General features: G+C 43.6%; 1 protein-coding gene across 2 annotated transcripts in view; it reads left to right on the top strand.

Moving 5' to 3' along the window:
• cdk12 (cyclin-dependent kinase 12) overlaps positions 1 to 17,708 on the top strand; it is a 33,827-nt gene that overhangs the window by 11,851 nt on the left and 4,268 nt on the right. For both annotated transcript variants that reach the window (XM_034189652.1, XM_034189653.1), the window contains 11 exons: positions 1,177 to 1,893; positions 2,673 to 2,852; positions 2,945 to 3,084; positions 3,179 to 3,349; positions 5,217 to 5,406; positions 7,716 to 7,772; positions 8,137 to 8,238; positions 13,421 to 13,498; positions 13,597 to 13,713; positions 13,802 to 13,933; positions 15,774 to 15,997. In XM_034189652.1, the coding sequence (XP_034045543.1) occupies positions 1,177 to 1,893; positions 2,673 to 2,852; positions 2,945 to 3,084; positions 3,179 to 3,349; positions 5,217 to 5,406; positions 7,716 to 7,772; positions 8,137 to 8,238; positions 13,421 to 13,498; positions 13,597 to 13,713; positions 13,802 to 13,933; positions 15,774 to 15,997 (2,108 nt within the window). The remainder of the gene's footprint in view (positions 1 to 1,176; positions 1,894 to 2,672; positions 2,853 to 2,944; positions 3,085 to 3,178; positions 3,350 to 5,216; positions 5,407 to 7,715; positions 7,773 to 8,136; positions 8,239 to 13,420; positions 13,499 to 13,596; positions 13,714 to 13,801; positions 13,934 to 15,773; positions 15,998 to 17,708) is intronic.

The following is a 17,708-nucleotide window of genomic DNA, read 5'->3' as shown; positions in this document are numbered from 1 at the left end:
AAAGTATGGTAGCTGACTTTGGTCGCACAAGTATAGGGGCGAAATTACCACTTTTTCGCAAAGTGATTTCTCCATGCGCCCTAAGTCAAAAGTGATGAAATATGGCTCATATTGTCACTCAGCATCTCTAGTTTCAGTGGTAAAGAGAGTTTTGTGGCTGGTTTTGGTATTGACCCATTTTGCACCGTTTTTGTTGGACCACTTCATGAAGAGGCCAAATATGGTAAATTGGCAACTTCCTCTGATTTTCATGAAACTTGCAGAATTTGCTCCAATAACTGGGTAAAGGGCCTCTGCAAGTTTGAGTAAAGTGTGGCAAGCCATTCTGGCTGTAGGCTGCCACCTAGTGGCCAATAGGAACTAAACTGCAAAAAATAAACAAGGTTTGGTTCTTATGAAAAAAAAAGTACAAAAATTTGATGAGAATAGGACAAATGGTTCATGAAATATATGGTTATTTGAAAGTATTTTTGCTAAATTCTGCAAGTTTCATGAAAATTGGAGGAGTTGCCAATTTACCATATGTGGCTTCTTCGTGAATTGGTCCAACAAAACTCATGCAAAAAGACCTTGGTTGACAAAGGGCGCAGGCCACACTGCCCCTGTCTAAATGTGCACAATTATAAAAAAAAAAAAAAAAAGCAAATTGCAGTGCCACCTATGGGCTGCGCTCTGAGTCATCTGCCAAATTTTTCACATTTTTGGAGAGTCCATACCTGATAGACTAACACAAATGAAAATCAATTTGGCTCACTCAGGGTGCATGGAAATATGAGCATTTGAAAACCTAAATTTTGTGATTTTGGCTCATTTTGACCCCACATTTCCAGGTTTCTCACACATATCTACCCATAAAAAATTTTTTGGGACAAATCTGAAGGTCATGAATCACCACCTGCCTGACTCTTATAAATACTGGCTCTTAAATGGTGGTGACAGATGCCAAATGACACATTCTGTGTTACCGTTTTGTGCACAGGAGGTTAAGGCCTGTGTTCCTCTGATTTTCTGATTTGATTTCTAGCTTTCACTTATTCTGCTCTCACACAGCTGGATGATAGAAAGAGGTTAAGAAAAAGCTGGTACTTGTATATTTGCTGTTTTGAATGGACAGGGCTAAATGTTTTAAGAAGATGATGGCTAATTTTTCATATCTGTCCTTTTAAAATGTCTTAGACGTTCAGCTCGCTCCAGGAGTCGTTCGCCTCTGCTGTATACTTCTCGACGGTCCTCCTCACGTTCCCGTAGCAAGAGGCATACTTCCTCTGTTGGGGTAGGGGGCAGCTCTCACAGCAGTCGACCAACCAGCCGTTCCCCTCCCTCCACCCACCTGCCGCTAAACTCCAGCCTGGGGGCAGAGCTGAGTCGCAGGAAAAAGGAGCGTCAGGCTGCTGTTGCTGCTGCTGCTGCAGCAGCGGCGGCTGCTCGTGCTGGCAGTGGGACTTCCTCTCCACCACCAACACGCAAAGCCACAGGTGGGCAGACGTCTTCCTCACGGCCTGCTAAAGCTGAGCCACCACAGCCAGAGAAAGACCCAGCACCAGTACCCGAACCTCAGCCGCCGCCACCTGTACAGTTACCCCAAGATACTCCTGGAACTGAAGATCAAGTTACACCTGCCCCTCTGCCTTCCTCTTCCACCTCTTCTCCTACACCACCTTTGCCGCAAACATCTCCCCCAATTCAACCGTGTCCAGCCACCCATATACCACCACCCCCATCCCAATTAGAAGAAAGTATTCAGCCGCCTCCCCTACATATATTGACATCACAGGAGAAATCGCCAGCTCCAGTTTCTTTACGCAGCCCGGTCCGGCAGACCGCTCTTCACAAGACGTCAACTCTACCCCCGCTGCCTTTACCACCCATGCTGCTGGGGGACACTCAGGACAGGTGAGGCCTCTGGAACACTGATGTACATGTCACACTGCACACCAGCCCCAGAGTTCTGATCATTTCTGTGAAGTGAAGCTCTCATGACTCCTCTGTAAAATGTTGCTGTTAAAGTATGGCCGTATTTGACAACAAATTGCACTTCTATTTTAATACATCCCTCAGTTTTTTGCAATGTTTTTTCCCGCTTACAACTGAGCTTTTGTTATTGGTTTTGCATATTAACTTAATTTCAATGGATTTCATTTTATATAGCGCCAAATCACAATAAATCTGCCTTCGTAATTAATTAATAAATTAATTCATGGCATGGTCCTTATGAGAAGGGTGTCATAAAAATGCCTGTTAATCATTGACCTGACTTTCAAGAGATCACTGTGATGTTATTTTGAACACAAACGGGTTGACCACCACACTTGCATGGAAAGCTTCAGGTGATGACATTACTCAACAGAGTTAGATTGATTTCAATATGGTGAGCTCTGTGGCCTCAGCAGAACAAATAACTGCCTCTGTCTGTTGAAATGATCATAGATTATATGCAGACTTCCTCTTTACTCATTCTCTAAAGCTCACTATTGTTTACTCCTCGGCTTGTACGTTTTTTGTGTATAGTTGTTAGATAGCAAACTGACTTCATTGTAACATTGTTGATGTGCCACAGAGGCTCAGTATAGCATTTCAAAGTGTATACTGCAAGGCTGCATGTATTTTCAATGAAATACACTTTTCCCCCAAAAAATAAATAAATTAAATAAATCTTTGTATTCTGCACTCAGTCCAAAGAAGTCTACCCCTCCCCAGAGGCCATCTCGAAAAGAGAAAGAAGTACGCAGCCGGCCATCATTGATCGATCTTCCTTTACCTCCTACTCTCCTTGGAGCTGACGCTTCACCGCCGCAGTCCCCCATCCACCTGACTCCTCTACTTCCCCCGCCAGTCCTTAAAAAGAGACCAAAGTCAGTTACCAAAAAAAGACATATCTCCAACATTTGTTTGTAATCCCAGTGTTTTCTGACAGAGTTTTGTAATACATTTTGATCTTTTCTAGGATTTGTTGCCCACGGTATGGTGAGCGTCAACATACCCAGATTGACTGGGGCAAACGGTGTGTAGATAAATTTGAAATAATCGGAATTATAGGTGAAGGCACCTATGGTCAAGTGTACAAGGCTAAGGACAAAGACACTGGTGAGAGAATATCGTTTTGATATATATGTATATATATTGCAATGAGGTTTCATATTAAGACTGGTCTCTATATGCTCTTCCCTGACTATGCTAGGTGAATTGGTGGCTCTGAAAAAAGTGCGTTTAGACAATGAAAAGGAGGGTTTCCCCATTACAGCCATCAGAGAGATCAAGATCTTGCGACAGCTTAAACATCGCAGTGTTGTCAACATGAAGGAGATTGTCACTGACAAACAAGATGCACTCGACTTTAAAAAAGACAAAGGTAAGTGTGAGCTTGCTCAAGAATCTCCTGATGGAAAAACAGTTGTCCTCAATAGCTGAAACAGTGGGATGAACATTTTGTAGTTCAAAGTCAGTAACGCAGTGAGTTTCTCATCAGCTGTAATAAATTTGAAAAAGGGGTTTTGATGGTCAGGTTTCCTTCAGTGCATTTGTTTACAGAGGCCAGTAGTGCATTGATAACCAATGGATGTTATCAAAAGGTATGGCTAATTTATTCCCCATTAATACTTTCAGACTTATTGAGGGGTAACATTTCCTAAAGCACAAACCAGGATGGCAGCTGACCCTCTAACATATCATCACATCAGGAGGAGCACACATGGTGCCTTCAGTCTGAATCTGTCACCTTATCAGACATTATAATCAATGAAAATTTTCATCCCAAAAATGAACCTTTGAAGCTTTTACTGGCAGACACAGATGGTTTCCAGATATAATCATGCATCCCTAATTGCTATCTCCACTAAGGTAGTGTGGTTTTTCTGTGGTGTATATATATATCTGTAATATAGGGGGGGTGATCCGGCATGCTTCAAACACTCGTGAGCTGCAGAGTTCAGTGGCTGTAGCTTAGCATGGCGGACGAAGAGCTAATTCAGCCAGCACCGTCTTATGTTTGGGCGCATTTTGGATTTTATTATTTGCTGCGTAAGAAGGAGCTTGACATGACTTATGCAGTGTGCAAAATCTGCAAAATGAAAGTCAAGTACTTCGGAAACACTTCAAATCCGCAAGCCCACATGCTACGTCATCACCCGGAGCTAAAAGAGGGGAGCAGCGTTATCTGCCGACTACTGACCAGCGCTTCACTATACTGCCAGCCAACTCCGAACGAGCAAAGCAGATAAGTAAATTTACATCTAGAATCACTTGATTAACCTTGTAAAGCTGCATTTTCTTAAACATAAACATTTTTTAAGTAATATAACTATTTCTCAAAGCGCTTTGAATCGAAAATCCATTCTGAATCGAATCGTCACCCCAAGAATCGGAATCGAATTGACTCGTGAGTTGTTGAACAATTCACATCCCTATTAAACATCCATATCGGTGGACCCCTGGTTATTTCTTAAATTTACTGGTTCTCCAAGACAGAGAATGTTTTTTCTTATGCTGCTTCTACCAGTACTCTTGAGTGTGAATGACATGACCTCATTCAGTATACAGGAGCAGCTTGTCATGTATGTAGACAGTACCATCTGATGGACATTGATGATAGTATTTTTTTCAATATATAAGTTGCCTTGGAGGACCTCCCAGACTAATAAATAGAAATTTGACTTTGTAAAATCTGGTAGTCCTCTTGCAGTGGAAAAATAAAGATATGAAAGGAAAATGTTAACAAAGATATAAACAAAGTACTGTTAGACCTTGTTGGTGGTGGTGGTGGTATTATTACAACCCTATTACACAAAATGGCACAGGACAGTGCATAAAGAAACAAAACCAGGTCAGGTGTGGTCTGGGAGCTTGCACTGGGGCTGCATCCCACTGCATCAGCCTAATTTTATTGTCTTTATATGGCCGTAACAGTAGGTCACCCTACTGAGTCAGGTCTGCTGGGGGTTTCTTCCTATAATCAGAAACACAAGTTGTTTTCTCTGAGCACTGTCGCCAGTGTGCTTGGTTATAAAGGTGCTCATGTATAGCACCTTGCGGTGACTTACATTGTGATTTGGTGTTTGTATAAATGGAATTGAAAAAAATGTGTTGTCAGTAAATGTGTGAATCGATTTTGTAAAACAGCCAGTTATTTTCCCCAGCTGTGCCAGCTTTTATGGTTTTGGAGTTGTCTTAGTACTTGGATCAGTTGTTTGTAACTTTTTCCAAAATATGTCTGTTTTTAGGTGCTTTTTACCTCGTCTTTGAGTACATGGATCACGACCTGATGGGCCTGCTTGAATCAGGCCTGGTCCAGTTTTCACATGAGCACATTCGCGGCTTCATGCGCCAGCTGATGGAGGGCCTGGACTATTGCCATAAGAACAACTTTTTGCACAGAGACATCAAATGTTCAAACATACTGCTAAATAACAGGTAGATAACACAAGGTGGAAGGGTTTTTTTTATGTCTTTTTTTGCTATTAACTGGTTATTTGCTTTCATCATAAATGTCAAAATAGTTCTTTTGACTAAAAGAAGAAACTTGCCATCGCAATTTCTGTGAACACATGAGGTTGTGTTAAACTACTCATTAGACTGCAGTATAACTAGTTTGGTCCAGTTTTACTATTAGTATGGCTTTAAACCAGTTTAGCTGTAGCTAAACTGGCTTCAAGTCAATGTGTTATAGCAGGCTAAAAGCACTTTAATGTTTTCCTTTTGTAAAACCTTTAAATGCAGTTTAAGGTTCGCGTGTCCCATTTTGCCATATTGCCAGTTTAGAGTGAGATAATATTTAGTTTACATCAAGTCAACAGAGTTTGAAATAGTTTTGGTCATTTTATCAACCTTAGTGTGCAACACTAGTAGATATTAAAGCTGTTGACCAAAAAGAGGTGCCCAATCTGAGGGAGTTTCTTAAAATAAAATCCTGCATTACAGCAGTGAATAAAATGTAGGAATGTTTGGATCCAGTCAGTAATAGGACCAGGGGTGGATTATTGCACAGGCTTGCCTGGGCTCAAGACTAATGGCCCAAAGTCACGTGGGGGCCCACATTAATGTCCACCAAAATGTGGTAAACACTTAAGAAGTAAGTCCTATATAAGCCCTCATGCCCATTGGTACCGGTGTTTTTCATTGGTACTGGTGTTTGTCACGTCAAGTGGATGAGAATCTATGAATCCCCCTGGACGGGACATCAGTCCGATGCAGGTTGCTTCCCCAGCTGAGGCCGATACCCATTTACAGCTTGGTGGAATGAGAGTGCAGATTAAGTGTCTTGTCCAAGCACACAGACAGGTAGCACGAGCGGGATTCAAATCCAGGTCTTCAGTGCATCCAGAAAGTACGTATTCACAGCCCTTCACTTTTTCTGCATTTTGTTATGTTACAGCCTTATTCCAAGGTGGATGAAATTCATTTTTTCCCTTAAAATTCTACACACAAAACCCCATAATGACAATGTGAAAAGTTTTTTTTTTTTGAGATTTTTGCAAATTTGTAAAAAAAAAAACAAAAAACAAAACAAAAAAAATCACATATATACATAAGTATTCACAGCCTTTGCCATGAAGCTCAAAATTGAGCTCAGGTGCATCCTCTTTCCACTGATCATCCTTGAGATGTTTCTACAGTTTAATTGGAGTCCACCTGGGGTACATTCAGTTGATTGGACAAGAATTTGGAAAGGCACACACTCGTTTACATATAGGGTCCCACAGTTAACAGTGCATGTCAGAGCACAAACCAAGTATGAGGCCAAAGGAATTGTCTGTAGACCTGTGAGACAGGATTGTCTCGAGGCACAAATCTAGGGAAGGATACAGAAACATTTCTGCTGCTTTGAAGGACCCAATGAGCACAGTGGCCCCCCATCATCTGTAAATGGAAGAAGTTCAAATTCACCAGGACTCTCCCTAGAGCTGACCGCCTGTCTAAACAGAGTGATCAGAGGAAAAGGGCCTCAGTCAGGGAGGTGACCAAGAACCCAATTGCTACTCTGTCAGAGCTCCAGCATTCCTCTGTAGAGAGAGGAGAACATTCCAGAAGGACAACTCTGCAGCAATCCACCAATCAGGCCTGTGTGGTAGAGTGGCCAGACAGAAGCCACTACTTAGTAAAAGGCATATGGCAGCCCACCTGGAGTTTGACAAAAGGCACCCGAAGGACTCTCAGACCATGAGAAACAAAATTCTCTGGTCTGATGAGACAAAGATTGAACTCTTTGGTGTGAATGCCAGTTGTCAAGTTTGGAGGAAACCAGGCACCATCCCTACAGTGAAGCATGGTGGTGGCAGCATCATGCTGTGGGGATGTTTTCAGCGGCAGAAACTGGGAGACTAGTCAGGATTCAGGATTGGTGCAGAGGTGATTGCAGGAATGTACAGAGACATCCGGGATGAGAACCTGCTCCAAAATGCAGAATTTTTATTGTCATCCCCTCATTGAAAACAATGGAACATTCCATCCCATATTGCCAACATGTGAAGGCACCATAATGATTGGAATTTGGTTTGGAGCTTAACTTTAAAGGATTTGCGGGGCCTCTGAGGAGGTATCAGCTCTGCCTACTTAAATTCTAGTTTGTTTGTTTAAATGTCTGGGTTTTGGCTACAACAGCCTGTTTCAATCAGATGATGAACTGAGATGGTTGTGATTTTGGTTGGATGGTGCTCAGTGATACATGGTGGATGATGTTGTCTTATATTCTGACTTCAATTTGGTTATGTCTCTTTGTACAGAGGTCAGATCAAACTGGCTGACTTTGGGTTGGCTCGGCTTTACAATTCAGAGGAAAGGTAAACCCCATGTTTCTTGTTTGTGTCCATACTCTTTAATCTGTGTATTGTGTGAGTAACATGGCTGTATAAGTATGTGTAATGAATGCCAGATATGACTTGTTTAATATGAGATATGATATGTATGACAGATATGATATGTTTAATCCAAGTATTTTATAGTGTTTAAACAAGGGAATATGGGTTTTTTTCTTCCTGATTTTACAGAAATGGCAACATCGACTAGGTGGTGCTGCCTATTACATTATTATCCTGCGAAGACATAATGTTCAAAGCTGAAGTGTTTGTTTTTGGCTGCACTGGGGTATAGATGTCCTATGAAGGTTACTGAGCCTCACTGTCATCTCTGTGTACTTACCTGCAGTCGGCCATACACTAATAAAGTAATTACACTATGGTACCGCCCCCCTGAGCTCCTGCTGGGAGAAGAGAGGTACTCACCAGCCATTGATGTGTGGAGCTGTGGGTGAGTATTTACCCTGACAGTCATGGTATCACTGCTATGGTTAAATCCATACTACTCTCCTCCCTGTCATTCACACCTTATGTCTTTAAGAGCTTGACTCCAAAGATTGCTCACTAAATGTTTTAATACTTTTATTTTACTCATCAGGTGGCTACTGGTTCCACACAATATTTCATGTAAAATAAAACAAAAAAATTGGTGTGTTTTTGTTTTTTGTTTTTTTGTTTGTTTTGTTTTTTACTTCATACAATAGCCATCCATCCATCCATTTTCTTCCGCTTTATCCGGAGTAGGGTCGCGGGGGCAGCAGCTCAAGCAAAGCCGCCCAGACCTCCCGATCCACACACACACCTCCCCCAGCTCCTCCGGGGGAACCCCAAGGCGTTCCCAAGCCAGCCGAGAGATGTAGTCCCTCCAGCATGTCCTGGGTCTTCCCCGGGGCCTCCTCCCAGTGGGACGTGCCCGGAACACCTCTCCAGCGAGGTGTCCAGGGGGCATCCGGAAAAGATGCCCAAGTCACCTCAACTGACTCCTTTCGATGTGGAGGAGCAGCGGCTCAACTCCGAGCTCCTCCCAAGTGACCAAGCTCCTCACCCTATCTCTAAGGGAGCGCCCAGCCACCCTGCGGAGGAAACTCATCTCGGCCGCTTGTACTCGCAATCTCGTTCTTTCGGTCATGAACCAAATCTCATGACCATAGGTGAGGATCGGAACGTAGCTTGATCGGTAAATCGAGAGCTTTGCCCCCCTACTCAGCTCTCTCTTCACCACGACTGTTTGATACAGCAACCACATCACTGCAGATGCTGCACCGATCCATCTATCGATCTCACGCTCCATCCGTCCCTCACTCGTGAACAAGACCCCGAGATACTTAAACTCCTCCACTTGAGGCAAGGACGCTCCACCGACCTGAAGAGAGAAAGCACCTTTTTCCGGTCGAGAACCGTGGCCTCGGATTTGGAGGTGCTGATTCTCATCCCGGATGCTTCACACTCGGCTGCAAACCGCCCCAGTGCACGCTGAAGGTCCTGATTTGACGAAGCCAACAGAACCACATCATCCGCAAACAGCAGAGACGAGATTCTGTGGTTCCCAAACCAGACCCCCTCTACACCCTGGCTGTGCCTAGAAATTCTGTTCATAAAAGTAATGAACAGAACCGGTGACAAAGGGCAGCCCTGGTGGAGGCCAACGTGCACTGGAAACAGGTTTGACTTACTACCGGCAATGCGAACCAAGCTCCTGCTGTGGTCGTACAGGGACCGGATAGCCCTTAGCAAAGGACCCCGGACCTCGTACTCCCGGAGCACCCCCCCACAGGGTGCCCCGAGGGACACGGTCAAACACCTTCTCCAGATCCACAAAACACATGTGGACTGGTTGGGAGAACTCCCATGAACCCTCGAGCACCCAATGGAGCGTGTAGAGCTGGTCCAGCGTGCCGCGACCAGGACGAAAACCACACTGCTCCTCCTGCATCCGAGGTTTGACCATCGGTCAAATTCTCCTCTACAGTACTCTGGAATAGACCTTACCGGGGAGGCTGAGGAGTGTGATCCCCCTATAGTTGGAACACACCCTCTGGTCCCCCTTCTTAAACAGAGGGACCACCACCCCAGTTTGCCAATCCAGAGGCACTGTCCCCGATCGCCATGCGATGTTGCAGAGGCGTGTCAGCCAAGACAGTCCCACAACATCCAGAGACTTAAGGTACTCAGGACGGATTTCATCCACCCCAGGAGCCTTGCCACCGAGGAGCTTTCTAACCACCTCGGTGACTTCGGCCTGGGTAATGGATGAGTCCGCCTCTGAGTCCCCAGTCTCTGCTTCCTCTTCAGAAGACATGACGATGGGATTGAGGAGATCCTTGAAGTATTCCTTCCACCGCCCGACAACATCCCCAGTCAGGATCAACAGCTCCCCACCCACACAGTGAACAGTGCCGGTGGAGAGCTGCTTCCGCCTCCTGAGGTGCCGGACGGTTTGCCAGAATCTCTTCGAGGCCGACCGATAGCCCTCCTCCATGGCCTCCCCGAACTCCTCCCAGACCCGAGTTTTTGCCTCTGCTGCAGCCCGTGCGGTCGCACGCTTGGCCTGCCGGTACCTGTCAGCTGCCTCCGGGGTCCCACCTACTAACAAAGATAAGTAGGACTTCTTCTTCAGCTTGACGGCATCCCTTACTTCCGGCGTCCACCACCGGGTTCGGGGATTGCCGCCACGACAGGCACCAGAGACCTTGTGACCACAGCTACGAGCGGCCGCATCAACAATGGAGGTGGAGAACATGGTCCACTCGGACTCCATGTCTCCAACCTCCCCTGGGATCTGGGAGAAGCTCTCCCGGAGGTGGGAATTGAAGACCTCGCTGACAGAGGGTTCCGCCAGTCATTCCCAGCAGACCCTCACGATACATTTGGGCCTGCCAGGTCTGACCGGGTTCCTCCCCTCCCAGCGGATTCAGCTCACCACCAGGTGGTGATCGGTCGACAGCTCTGCCTCTGTCTTCACTCGAGTGTCTGAGACACGTGGCCGAAGGTCAGATGATACGACTACAAAGTCGATCATCGACCTCCGGCTCCGGGTGTCCTGGTGCCACGTGCGCTTATGGACACCCTTGTGCTCGAACGTGGTGTTCATGATGGACAAACTGTGACTAGCACAGAAGTCCAACAACTGAAGTCCAACAACTTCATACAATATTTGTTCAATATTATACTGTATAGCACCAGATGTAACACACAAAGAGCATCGGGTGGTACTTTATAATTGTATTTGTTAAAAATTTGATTTCTGCCAGTGCTGATGTGATCTCCACAACACAGTCAGTCCTTAAGAGCCCCATTATATCAAGATGATTGCAAAATCTCTATTCAATAAACCTTGTTTGATTTAGGATTAAATTTGGTGATAAACACCTTGAACTTCAAATTAATATATAAATTGTATTATGGTAATGTTAACTGCAGAAAGCATATTGATATTTTCCCCAGGTTCCTAAAGCCTAATTTGTATAATTGCACAGACTGTCAGATGTGCTATTTGAAATATTGTTGAGCTTATTGACTGTATATTGTGTGATAACAACTGCAGCCTGGGTGTTTGTGTTGCCCTTTTGTTTTGTATTTAGTAGGGGTTGACCGATTATCTGCACTGATATTCAGCATTTTTGCGGATATCGGTATTGATCATTCATACCAGCTGATATGACAGTTTATTTTTGTAGCGTTGGATATAGTGACTTACTGGTCACCATGTTCTGTCTTCACACATACATTTTTAAAAACAGATCGCCAATCAGCGACTTTAGTGTTCAGCACTGTGAACAGCAGCTGATAGAGCTTCTCTCAACTGCAACGCACAGCTGAAAGCAGCATCTGCCTCCCCCAGCAGACTCTGTACAGTTCCAGTTCAGAGTCACAGAAAGAGAAAAATTTCATCTAAATCCTTCATTAAATAATCCAGAGCTCTTACTGTGTCAGTACCTGATGTTACTTTCAGAAATTAATTGTTTATTTTCCAAATTAAAGGCTGTAAAGGCTTCCTGTTTTCAGGAAGAGAAAAGGAGAGTCGCTGATCCTGGCTTTGAGTTAAACAGTGGGAGGGGGAAGAGTGAGAGGAGGACAAGGGGGCTTCACTGATTTTCTCAAGAAAACTGTCTACTGTCTATGATAAAAACAGAAGTTAATAGTTTTCAAAGAACTGTTTAAAAAATGTACAAGCTGATTAACAAATGATCATATGATCGTTTGTGTGAACAGTGGACTTTATCGCTAAATCATTGTTAAAGCAGCTAATAGTCATAAAGGATCATCTTCAACACACAGCTTCATGTTTATGAAACATTGCAGAAAAGCTATAATTAAGAAAGTTTTTCATCCAGGTTTTTTCATTTAAAAAACAGGTTGGACAATAAAAATCATTTCAGATTCAGCTCTTGTTCAAATAAGACTTATTAAAGACAATTGCGTTTTTTTTTTTTTTTAGTAATTATTAAAAAAAACAATACTCAAAAATGTTAAGCAAAAAAATAAATAGTATATATAATAGTTTTGAAGAAGAAATGTTCTGTGCATCCAATATTAATGTGTTGTAACCTTTTAAATGTTATTTATGACCTGCGCACAACTTAAAATATGAAATATGCATCATATTCAAGTTTAATTACCTGAAATCACAGTTTTTACATTCAATTGCAGAACATTAAAAATCTTAAATTATATGCATTTATTCCACTTCACAAACGCCCATTGATGTGTGTGAAGGCCCCATCTTAAGCCTGGTTCACACGACAGGATTTTAAAATTATCTGTAGGTGTCCAAAACCTGAGAGACCACACACGTGAAGATAAAAAAATCATGGATCTAACAGGTTTGGTCATACAGTGTGTGGTGTGCAGCCACACGGTAAGGACAACAACACCACACACGAACACATTACACACACGAACATTTACAGTTCAGACAGGAAATCTCGCAAAATCTCTCGAGATTAAACGTGACTTCAGAGTAAACAAACGGAGGTACTTTGTGGACTATTTACAACAGAGGGAAAAAAAAACCGATACAAAAAGAAAAGGCGTTCTTTAAAGGAGTGGAGTTTTGGTAAGTCAGAACAGCTGTTTTAATTTTATTTTTCACTCCGTGCATCCGTCACCTCGCTTTCTGATTGGCTGCACGTTACATTCAGCAGGCTGCGTGCTCGTTTTGGTCGGAGGGACACAACACACGCTGCGATATCGGGCCAAAAAAATCCAACATGTTGAATATCCCAGATTTGCGATCGGAGCGCTCCTGACGCCCTTCCGAGCAGATCAGAGCGCTCTGAACACACCACACACAGGAGGAATATCTGATAAGATTATTTTTAGCGTCATCACGATTGTCGGGGCGTCCTTAAGATTGTCGGAAGGGGAAGATCGGGTCCGATATCGGTCTAATTATCCTGCCGTGTGAACCCGGCCTTATGGAGCTAATGCCCCCTGATTTCAGGCACTGAGGGACTGTTGGTCCATACCACTCATTTAAAAAATAAATAAATAAAAATTGTGTGTTATACAGGGGGTTTGAATCTGTTTGACACCTCTGCAAACCTTGTCAATAATTGGTATCAGCCCTTAATAATCCATATCCGTCGACCCCTAGCATTTACTGCTTGTGTTCATTGATTGTTGTGGTGCAGGTGTATTCTGGGAGAGTTGTTCACCAAGAAGCCTATTTTCCAAGCTAACCAGGAACTTCTACAGTTGGAGTTAATCAGGTATGCAGCATGTCCTGAAGCAGTTAATAGCTGCTGCAACATTAGCTCTTCTGGTCACATTTTTTTGTCATGTCTCTTCTATCTCTTCCCATGTGTAGTCGTCTGTGTGGAAGTCCTTGTCCTGCTGCGTGGCCCGATGTCATTAAACTTCCACTTTTCAACACCATGAAGCCCAAGAAGCAGTACAGACGACGACTGCGGGAGGAGTTCGCCTTGTACGTAGCTCACATTGTATAGTAGCTTTGATCAGCTTTTTGTGTATTTGTACAGCTATAAACAACTGTTTTTGTTGTTCCTTCAAAGTTTACCTACTCCTGCACTGGACTTGCTGGACCACATGCTGACCCTTGACCCTTCACGGCGTTGCACATCGGAGCAGTCTCTCAACAGTAGCTTCTTGTGTGATGTGGAGCCTAGCAGGATGCCACCACCAGAGTCAGTAGCTAACCTCGTACACCTTTTTCCCCCCCATAGGAAAAGGCCAAATATTAAAGGTGATAGAGAGAGGTTGAATGGGGCATTAATCCTTGTTCTGTGATGTGATATGTAGCCCAAAAAAAATTGGTTGGGTCTGTAATGGCTCAGAACCTTCCTAAAAGGCTCTCTGAAACAGCTATGTTACTATGCTGGGTTTAGAATGCGTCGTTTGCCCTTAATGGCGTCGTTTCGGAGTTTATTTGGCAACCTCATTTTGAAATGCACGTAGGTGTTGGCGCTGATCGGTTGCCGTTGTTTGATTGGCTGCCCTTGCTCTCACTGAAAACCCTGAAAACCACTCTGAAAACGTGACGACAGTAATCTTCACTAACGTATTTAACAGATCACGTTTCAACATTGCTGTTGAGTGATAAATCTTGTTCCTCGCCCACCAACATGAAGTCAGCCAGAGGCTGACTGTGACATAAAGTCCAGTCACAAAATAATAATGATAATAAAAAAACGATCCGAAATAAATTTAAAAACAAATTTAAAACAAAAGAAAATGTGATACTTACAGGCTGTACTGATTGCTGGGGTTGATTTTGTCGCAGAGTTGGAACTGATCCTCTACTGAGTATTAAATGCCGACTGAAGCCAGCTCGAAATTGTGCAAGGTTTGTGAAACAGTCCTCCGTGAAATGCACAGAGCAAAGAAATTGTCGGTGGTTGTATGTACTGGGGATGCGGTTAAAAATGAATAAAAGCCAGTGATCGCGTACATTGCTTTCCGTGGGAAGAATATGTAAAGATCGTAGTCCGCTATGACAGCCTGGGAAGGCACACCTGTAGCTCGCCATTGTTCCTCTTCCAGTGGTAGGAATGGGTGGGCACAACCTTATGAATAATTAATTTCGAAGGGGCGTGTGTGAAAGGGGGTGGGGTGTGGGTGTTTGTGGGGGGGGGGGCTATTGGTGAAAATGTGACGCAATGTTTCCCTCAAACACGGATTGGCCAATTTTCAGGCGGCAATTCAAAAAAGGAGAAATACTTGAAACAGAGGTTCTGACACTTGCTGGCACTTCGTGTGTATTCCCCACAGCGGGGAGACTCTGAACTAACACCAAAAACATGAAAAAGATGATTTTGATTCTCTATCCCCTTTAAGCATTTTATGAACATTTGATACATATATATATAAAACCTCTTAATATGTGCAATTTACCCCCATCAGTTATAAGGGTAATAACTAATAGAAGCAAGTTAGTCGGAACTTACCTCCATCAGATCCTTTTTGTTTTTTAAACTTGCAGTTCTGGACTTTTACCATCTTTTTAGTTCTACTAGTGTTTCTGCCTCGAATGGTGAGTTTAAGACAAGATAAACTTTATTGATCTCACAGAGGAGAAATTCAGAAACTTATAACTGCAGATACATCTGCTGGGTCCAAAATTAGCTTTAAAGTCCCATATCCCTCTTTGTCCCACATCCCTCTGCACATACCCGGCTGTGTCCGGGTATGTGCACTGGAAAATGCAATCCCCCTATTCTGGAAGTTCCAAAATACGTTTTTATTATTTGGCTAAACTGTAAAGGAGTTACTGTTCATTGCTAAACTCAGTTAGGGTGCAAAATGACTCACCTCTGTGGTGAGAGTGGCGTTCCTTTTACGAAAACCTGCATTGCAACACACAATAATGTAGAGATGTCTTCAAAATGTTTTGCTATGAGAATGTAAGCACATATTGAAGCATCATGTTTTTGCATTGTTTTTGTGCATTTACAAAATGTTTACTTAGCTGCGCCCCTAGTCTTATTTGTTGTTGTTTTTTAAAATTCTGAAACATTGTATTTCTAGTCTTCCGCACCATCAGGATTGCCATGAGCTGTGGAGTAAGAAGAGACGACGTGCACGTCAGAGCGGGGTGCAGGAGGACGCACATGTGCCCAAAGTGCTCCAAAAGGATGCAACACTGACCTCTACTGGAGAGAAAAGTCAGACTCAAGCCAGTCCTCCTGGAGCTCCACCCCCTCCGCGTGGAAAACCGCCCTCAACAAATATCGCAGAAAGTGAGCTGTCAGGTAAGAGCTGTTTCTTAGACTCGGATCTTGGTCATGAGAAACATGGAATGGTGCAGTATGTTTTTATTTTGAGATAAAAATTCCTAATATAATGCCAGCAGAGTTTCAGTTATTTTCATAAGTGTTTTGTAGGGGTAACAAGAGCACGGTGACTTGATTTTCATCAGCAGCATGTGAGGATCTGAGCAGCAGTTTTTGTGAGTTGCTGCAGGAAAAGTTGAATGAAACTGCTGCCAGTGGCCTTACGTTTCCTCAGTTTGCTCAACAATAGAAGCTTTTCACAATAGCCTGTGGTCTGTGTTTCTGTGAAACTGGAGAAGTTGGAACAAATTGGAACCGTGCAGCATGGTGGATTAGTGGTTAGCACTGTTGCCTCACAGCAAGGAGGTCATGGGATCAATTCCCTTTCTGTGTGGACTTTGCATGTTCTCCCCGTGTTTGCATGGGCTCCTTCCGGGTGCTCCAGCTTCCTTCCACATCTAAAGACATGCAGGTCAGGTGGATTGGAAACTTAAAAAAACAATTGTCCAGGTCTCCCTTGTAAAAGAGATCTTGTTCTCAGTGGGACTAACCTGGATAAATAAAGGTTGAATTAAAATAAAAAAAAAAAGTGCTGCAGAAGTCCTGCAGAGGCTGTTGTTTCTTACCCCTCAAACACATCAGGCACAGATCTGTGATAGACTTTATTTGGCATTTGTACTCGCACGCAAGGTTTGGGTACATTGGAATTCTTATGCAGAGCTCTCGAGTAGATAAAGGTATAAAAGTATAAGGTATAACAGTATAAAAACATAACGCATATAAAGGATACCTGGTGCACCTGAAAAAAAAATTAAGTGTGCCAGGTTAATGGGGATTGTGAACAGCAGTTATTGCACAGTTGTACTCCAACACAGTGGATTTTGCACAGATAAAGTGTAAGTTGCAGATGTGGATCAAAACAAATATGATTTCAAGGAATAAAGGAAGGAATGAAATAAAATATTGCATATTAGGTTATAGTTGTGTGATAAATATTGCCCAGTGGATTTTGCTTGTGAACTTTCCATTACTCGAGTTCAGGGATGCATCAGTCTGACCTTGGCCAAAGAAACGTTTATGGAATAGAGTCCTCTGTGTAATTTTTTTCAGCTGTTTTTACGACTCTCTGGAGAGCCTTCCTCTCCGTCTGAGTGGTGTTGCCGTACCACACTGAGATGCCACTTATGAGCATACTCTGTACCGGGCCTGTGTAGGCTTGTGTGAGGGGGCAGCAGCTCAGCTTGGCCTTCCTGAGCAGTCTGATGAAGTGCAGGTGCTCCTGAGCTTTTTTCACAGTGGTTGGAGTGTTTACAGACCAGCTCAGATCAGATGACACACGAAGGCAGAGTAACATGTGGCTGTCCACTCACTGTTTCAGTGCCCTTGATGGTGATGAGGTGCAGTTGAGGGGCTTTCTTCCTGAAGTTAATGATGATTTATGTTGTCTTTCCTAAATTGAGAATTAGGTTGTTTTCCTCTCTGTAGGCAAGTATGCTGTTGATCACTGCCCTGTAGCCAGTCTCATCCCCACCCTCGATGAGGCCCAGGTTGGTCATGTCATCAGTGCATTTGATGATCACTATGTTGTTCATGTTGGATGCACAGTCGTGGGTGTATAGGGTGAAAAGTTTGAGGCTGAGGCAGCAGCCCTGAGGTGATCTGGTGCTGATTGTGAGCTCAGCGGAAACCA

The sequence above is a fragment of the Thalassophryne amazonica genome, chromosome 16, assembly GCF_902500255.1.
Source record: "Thalassophryne amazonica chromosome 16, fThaAma1.1, whole genome shotgun sequence".
Classification (NCBI taxonomy): domain Eukaryota; kingdom Metazoa; phylum Chordata; class Actinopteri; order Batrachoidiformes; family Batrachoididae; genus Thalassophryne; species Thalassophryne amazonica.
Note: the sequence above shows the minus strand (reverse complement) of the source record. Positions and strands in the feature narration are given on the sequence as shown.